At 49.4% G+C, this 7,764-nt stretch overlaps 1 protein-coding gene across 1 annotated transcript; it reads left to right on the forward strand.

The window, feature by feature from the left end:
- Positions 1-3,716: 3,716 nt before the first annotated feature.
- Positions 3,717-6,659, forward strand: LOC146960467 (uncharacterized). Its single transcript, XM_085772350.1, has one exon. It carries the CDS (start codon positions 3,717-3,719, stop codon positions 6,657-6,659), a length of 2,943 nt encoding a protein of 980 aa, XP_085628476.1.
- Positions 6,660-7,764: the final 1,105 nt, after the last annotated feature.

Consider the following 7,764-nt stretch of genomic DNA (forward strand, 5'->3'; position numbering starts at 1 on the left):
ATGTATTCGTTTAGATAAACACACCTACACACATTGCCAAACATCTGAATAATTCACAGTCAAGCTCTTCACACTGCTCTACTCACAGTCAAATTACCTCCATTCTCAACATAGTTGCGTCTCTGGGATTTACTGGAATTTGCTCAAATAAAAACACATTTTTGTTGCCGCATGTTTATGTGTTTTTACAGCGCTGTGTGTAGGATTGTTATGTCTCCGTTTTCCCTCAAGCATCTGAAAAACTTTGGCAGTTGATTCAGTGTGTTGGTGGAGTGGATTTCCAACCATTTTAAAGGAATTTGCTTTAGCTACATCTAAGAGAGACTCACAAATTAAGATTGGTTTATACAGAGGGTGGTGGGGGGGCAGAGTGGGTGTCATTTAGTAACTTTATTATAATCTGTATACAAGAGTCTTTCATGAAGGTAAAAGTACACATTGGATACTGTCAATACAACCCATAGAATGATCAAAACCAGCGTGTTATCTGTTTCAATCTCTTTCTGCTGCAGATGTACAGTAACTCTTTAAAATGGGTCACAGATATACAGCTTCATTTAGTAAACAGCCTGTGACTTTCAAATAGTGCAATGATTTGGGATATTTTTGGTAGAGACACATCAACACAGGCCATTATGACTGACGAGGTATTTTGTGTGATCATTACAGTGAGGAAGCATGTCATAACTAAGAACAGGTTCACTGATGCAGGGCCGTTGCTAGGAATTCTGGTCCCCCTTAAAGAATACTAAAGTGGGCTCCTGCCCCCTGACTTTTCCACTTTTTTTTTTCTTAGACTACGTATTATCATGTTTTATTAACTTTGTTTTGATGCTAATGCAGCATTACTATGAGTATTAGTCAGGGTCTTATGCAGAATAATTCAGTCATAAAGATTAGACTACTGGAGTTTTTTATGGGCCCTACTGGTTGCTAGGCCCCTGGAATTATCACCTTTCTCCCCTATACAACAGCCCTGCACTGATGTGTTCCTAATAAGAGGATTGAACTCTACTGTATGGTACAGAAGAATAAGATTCAGTAGACTCTGACCATACACAGTATATGCTATGTTAGAAGGATGCAGCGAGTAAAATACATAGTGTATCATCAGTGCTTTCCTGGAGGCAAAATATGTTACAAAGTTGAACATGGGCATCTTGCTCACTGCAGAAGAGATAAGACTGATAAAACTGTCTTCTCTAATGAGGACAGTCTTTTAGCTTGCAGCTCGGCACTCTGCTGTGCTTCCTCTTAGATATCAGTCACTCATATGACAGCTGCAGACGCTGCAGATGCATAGTTCTTTTCATTGATGCTCTGCTCTGAGGATGTGGTCCATACATGTGCAGTGTGTTGTCATCTACGCGTTTCACTCCTTCACTACAAGTAAAATCTAAATTGCGACATCCATGCAAGTAGCAGGAGAGCCGCTTTGTGGAGAGTAACACTGCGCCTCCTCACAGATGTTCTCTTCAAACACAGAATCCATGTTTTGTTTGCCAGCTCATGCACAATTGGTGCCTTTGTAATACAAAAAAATGGCGCCATAAGAGACAAATTGGCGGCTCACCATTGGAGCAGTGGTGTCAGTGCCTCATATCCATTTCTTCAGCACCTAGCCTATCTCAGGCTGTCGAGTCGTGTTGACTTGTTCAGGCTGGGTCTTGGTGGTTTGATCGAAGGGTCACCAGTTGCTGAATTGTGTATCCTTGGGGGGGTTAAAGTTTCCACCAAAGAGGAAGTGATATCTTTTAATTGTCAAGTAGAAGGAAAATGATGGTATTTAAGATTTTTTTTTTTTTACAAATCAAAGACGACAATTGAACTTTTTGGCCCACATGCAAAATTCTTTGTGTGGTGTAAACCTAACACTGCACAATAACCTGAACACACCGTCCCCGCCGTGAAACATGATGGTGGCAGCATCAGGCTTCCCTGTCCCTTCAGCAGGGACAGGGAAGCTGCTCAGAGTTGATGGGGAGATGGATGGAGCTAAATCCAGGACAGTCCTGGAGGAAAAGCTGTTAGAGGCAGAACAAGACTTGAGACTGGGATGGAAGTTCACCTTCCAGTCGGACAACCACCCTAAACATCCAGCCAGAGCTACAATGGACTGGTTTACATCAGAGCATAGAACGGCCCAGTCAAAGTCCAGACTACAATCCTATTGAGAATCTGTGGCAAGACTTGAAAACTGCTGTTCACAGACTCTCTCCATCCAATCTGACTCAACCTGCACACCTGGGGCCTAGTCGATGCTCCTGAATGCAAGCTGTGCCAGAGGAGGGGCACCCTGGAGCATATCCTAAGCTGCTGCCCAAAAGCACTAGGGGAGGGGCGCTACCGCTGGCGCCACGACCAAGTTTTAAGATCTTTGGCAGATGCCACCTGCATGGCAATCCAGCACAGCAAGACCCAGGCTGCCCCAAAGCAGGCAATCTCCTTCATAAGACCAGGACAGAAGGCACACCAACACCAGCCCAGCTCTGCAGGGGGGCTCCTCACCACCGCTCGCGACTGGCAGCTCCAAGTTGACCTCGGCAGACAGCTTAAGTTCCCAGACAACATCACAACCACTCGTCTCCGCCCAGATATGGTGTTAACATCGGAGTCCACCAAGCAAGTGGTCTTAATAGAACTGACTGTCCCCTGGGAGGACCGCATCGACGAGGCCAATGAGCGAAAGAGGGCCAAGTACGCCGAGCTCATCGTAGAGTGTCGGAGTAACGGCTGGAAAGCACGCTGTGAGCCAGTCGAGGTCGGGTGCCGTGGCTTCGCAGGCCATTCACTTGTGCGAACCCTCAAACTCCTTGGAGTGAACGGACTGCAATCAAAGAGAGCCATAAAAAACACGCTAGAGGCTGCAGAGAGGGCCTCTAGGTGGCTGTGTATCCGCAGGGGGGATCCGTGGAACAACGCGCAACTTGGACACAAGCTGGGGACTGATCACCCCCGGCTGGGTCGCCCAGGAGACGGTGTATGAAGATCAAAGACCCGAAACACCCCATGACCCTGGGTTCTTCACTGATGACGTGTTCAAGTATCACCGGAAGGTGTATTCAACTCCTATCCTACCTGGCTTAGCCAGTGACCTCCAGGAAAGTCTGGATGACACCCACGAACAGAGTGGCGACTGCTGGAGAGACAGCGGACAGCTCGGAGAGACGGCAACCGGGGCAGGAAGGGCTAGCCCCCCAACCTGCAGCTCTCGAGAGGGAGCACCCAATCACCCCGCTACGAAGAACCCTGAAGAAAGATACCCCCAGGGATGCCCGAGAGGGGGGGAGCATGAGCATCCCAATCGGACGGAATCACTGGTAACGACCCAAGCAAACGGACAACGGATTATGAATGCAGTCTGCATTTGCGGCAAGGTCTGCAAAAACCACAAAGGCCTGAAGATCCACCAGGCAAAGATGGCCTGCCTCAGGAGGAACCAAGTGGAGCAACGCTCAGGAACGGCAGCCGGCGCAACATTCCATGTGGCGCCGACAGCGGAACCTGGTGAGACGGAGGAGGTACCAGGTCCGGAATCACCCCACAGTACCCGGAACCTCCAAGCAACACCGGTCCCCACCCCAAGCAGGAAATCGGAACAGCGGAGGGTGATGTGGCCTGCCGCAAACAACAAGGAGTGGCTAAAGCTGGACGAGGACGTTGACATGTGCCTGGAAACCATCGCGAAGGGCAGTGTCGATCAGAAACTCCAGACCATGTGTACCATCATAATGAACATGGGAGCAGAGCGGTTCGGTGTCGAACAAAAGCGAGGAGCAAACAAGCCGGCGAAGCTCAACCGTCGAGAAGTAAAGATCAACCAGCTGAGACAAGAGCTGAAATCCTTGAGACGCCAGTTTAAGGCAGCTAAAGAAGAGGAGAGGACAGCCCTGTCAGAACTCACGAACATCATAAGGAAGAGGCTCATCTCGCTGAGGAGGGCGGAATGGCACCGAAGGAGGGGCAAGGAAAGGGCTCGGAAACGTAGCGCTTTCATTAGCAATCCCTTCGGCTTCATTAAGAAACTTCTGGGCCAGCGACGAAGTGGCCACCTTACTTGCCCTGTTGAGGAGATCAACCATCATCTCCACACCACCTTCAGCGACACCCTGAGAGACCACGAGCTTGGGCCTTGTAGTGGACTGGTGGCGCCGCCAGAACCTGCGACCCAATTCAACTGCACTGAACCCACCTTAACGGAGGTAAAAGAAGCTGTCAGAGCTGCAAGATCTAGCTCTGCTCCCGGCCCCAGCGGTGTACCCTACAAAGTTTATAAACAGTGTCCACGGCTCCTTGGACGTCTCTGGAAGATCCTGAAGGTGATTTGGCGGAGAGGGAAAGTCGCCGCCCAGTGGAGGTACGCAGAGGGGGTCTGGATACCAAAAGAAGAGGACTCTTGCAACATCGAGCAGTTCCGGATCATCTCGCTGCTCAGCGTGGAGAGCAAGATTTTCTTCAAGATCGTGTCCCAACGGCTGACAGATTTCCTTTTGAAGAACACCTACCTTGACACCTCGGTCCAGAAGGGGGGAGTCCCAGGGGTACCTGGATGCCTGGAGCATACGGGAGTGGTGACGCAGCTGATCCGGGAGGCAAGGGAGAGCAAAGGAGACCTGGCAACTCTTTGGCTTGATTTAACCAACGCCTACGGTTCTATCCCACACAAGCTCGTCGAAACCGCACTGGCAAGACACCATGTTCCAGACAAGATCAGCAGCCTTATCATGGACTACTATGGCAACTTCAGCGCTCGAGTCTCCTCAGGTCAAGTAACATCTGCCTGGCACCGCCTTGAGAAGGGTATAATCACCGGTTGCACAATCTCAGTGCCACTCTTCTCACTGGCCATGAACATGATTGTCAAGTCTGCAGAGGTTGAATGCAGAGGTGCCAAGTCAAGATCTGGAACACGGCAGCCCCCCATAAGAGCCTTTATGGACGACTTGACAGTCATGACAACATCTGTCCCAGGGTGCAGATGGCTCCTCCAGGGACTGGAACGGCTCATCCATTGGGCAAGGATGAGCTTTAAGCCCGCTAAGTCCAGGTCCCTGGTCCTGAAGAAAGGCAAAGTGACCGATCAGTTTCGCTTCGCCGTAGGAGGGACCAGAATTCCATCAGTGACCGAAAAACCTGTCAAAACCCTGGGTAAGATCTTCGACAGTTCCCTGAAGGACTCGGCAGCCATAAAACAGACCAAGTGCGACCTGGCAACCTGGCTCACCACCATCGACAAGTCTGGTCTCCCAGGAAAATTTAAAGCCTGGATCTACCAGCACGGAGTCTTGCCAAGGATACTCTGGCCCCTGCTGGTCTATGAGGTACCAACAACAACGGTAGAGGCACTCGAGAAGTCCATCAGCCAGTTTCTCAGGAGATGGCTGGGGCTTCCTCGGTCCTTGAGCAGCATCGCCTTGTATGGCCATTCCACCAAACTGCAGCTCCCTTTCAGTGGACTAACGGAGGAGTTCAAAGTCACTCGCTCCAGAGAGGCGATGATGTACAGGGACTCCGCAGACATCAAAGTCGCATCAGCAGGGATCCTTGTGAAGACCGGGAGAAAGTGGCAGGCTCAGGAGGCCATTACCAGAGCTGAGGCGCGACTGAGGCACAAGATGCTGGTGGGCTCTGTCGCAACAGGGCGGGCAGGTCTGGGTTGCTTTCCAAAGCCGCGCTACGACCAAGCCCGTGGAAAGGAGAAGCGTCAGCTGGTCCAGGATGAGATTCGAGCGGAGGAGGAGGAAGACCGATGCAGCAAGATGGTCGGCATGTCCAAGCAGGGGGCATGGACTCGGTGGGAGCACGCAGAATCCCGCAAGATCACTTGGGCAGAGCTGTGGAGAGCGGAGCCATTACGCATCAAGTTTCTCATCCAGTCAGTCTATGACGTCCTCCCGAGCCCAGCCAACCTGCACACCTGGGGCCTAGTCGATGCTCCTGAATGCAAGCTGTGCCAGAGGAGGGGCACCCTGGAGCATATCCTAAGCTGCTGCCCAAAAGCACTAGGGGAGGGGCGCTACCGCTGGCGCCACGACCAAGTTTTAAGATCTTTGGCAGATGCCACCTGCATGGCAATCCAGCACAGCAAGACCCAGGCTGCCCCAAAGCAGGCAATCTCCTTCATAAGACCAGGACAGAAGGCACACCAACACCAGCCCAGCTCTGCAGGGGGGCTCCTCACCACCGCTCGCGACTGGCAGCTCCAAGTTGACCTCGGCAGACAGCTTAAGTTCCCAGACAACATCACAACCACTCGTCTCCGCCCAGATATGGTGTTAACATCGGAGTCCACCAAGCAAGTGGTCTTAATAGAACTGACTGTCCCCTGGGAGGACCGCATCGACGAGGCCAATGAGCGAAAGAGGGCCAAGTACGCCGAGCTCATCGTAGAGTGTCGGAGTAACGGCTGGAAAGCACGCTGTGAGCCAGTCGAGGTCGGGTGCCGTGGCTTCGCAGGCCATTCACTTGTGCGAACCCTCAAACTCCTTGGAGTGAACGGACTGCAATCAAAGAGAGCCATAAAAAACACGCTAGAGGCTGCAGAGAGGGCCTCTAGGTGGCTGTGGATCCGCAGGGGGGATCCGTGGAACAACGCGCAACTTGGACACAAGCTGGGGACTGATCACCCCCGGCTGGGTCGCCCAGGAGAGGGTGTATGAAGATCAAAGACCCGAAACACCCCATGACCCTGGGTTCTTCACTGATGACGTGTTCAAGTATCACCGGAAGGTGTATTCAACTCCTAACTGGAGCTGTTTAAGAAAGAAGAATAGACAATAATGTCAGTGTGTAGATGTGCAGAGCTGGTAGAAGACTTGGAGCTGTAACTGCAGTGAAAGGTGGTTCAACAAAGTATTGACTCAGGGGGGCTGAATACATATGCATGCCAGACTTTTCAGATTTTTATTTGTAAAAATTATTGAACACCACATCAGTTTCCTTCCACTTCACAATTATGCGTTACTTTGTGTTGGTTTATCACATAAAATCCCAACAAAATACATTTAAGTTTGTGGTTGTAATGTGGAAAAGTTCAAGGGGCATGGATAATTTTGCAAGGCACCGTATCTTTACATTTAAATACATGTGTAATGAACTTTTTGTACAGCATTCATTTGCACATCTGCTAATGTCCCAGAAACTTCCCAAGTTTATCACTTACATTAAGACAAATATTTTTTGTATTACAAGTTTTGTCAAATTTTATGTTTAAATATGTAAATGAGGCAATATCTGATGAAATATGAGCTAATTTGCATACATTTCCAGAACCGAAATCTAAACAATGGATGAAGCCACTTTCAAAATTCTTGTTTTATTTTGTTGACATATTAGAGTGAGAGGTTTTTACAGAGGGGATTTTGGATATCTGTTTTTATCACTCTGTAAATGAGAAAATGTTTAGGAATAGAATGTTGTATAAATCCGGCTGTGAATGATATATCAACAAATTCGTCTGTAAAAACCCTTTAGAATATAGACAGGAATGCAAATGGAAGGTTTGGTGTCTCTAAGTGCCGCTGAAGTGGAGATTTCAGGCTCAGAGTCTGAGGAAAAACTAATTTTGAGAAAACAGCCTAAAGACTTGTACTGTAAAATTCCATTGATTGTTAATGTAAATCATACTTTTATGATTGGTTGCGGATACGGAGGAAATGGCCATTTTTGGAGCCTACATCATTGTTCGGGAGAGAGAGAGCTTTACAATGATACCTGACATGACATGGGTCAGACAACAAGCACAGCTCAGTATGTCACAGCATG

Source organism: Trachurus japonicus, unplaced genomic scaffold, assembly GCF_045865225.1.
Source record: "Trachurus japonicus isolate A0001 unplaced genomic scaffold, Traja_1.0 AP030319.1".
NCBI classification, from domain to species: domain Eukaryota; kingdom Metazoa; phylum Chordata; class Actinopteri; order Carangiformes; family Carangidae; genus Trachurus; species Trachurus japonicus.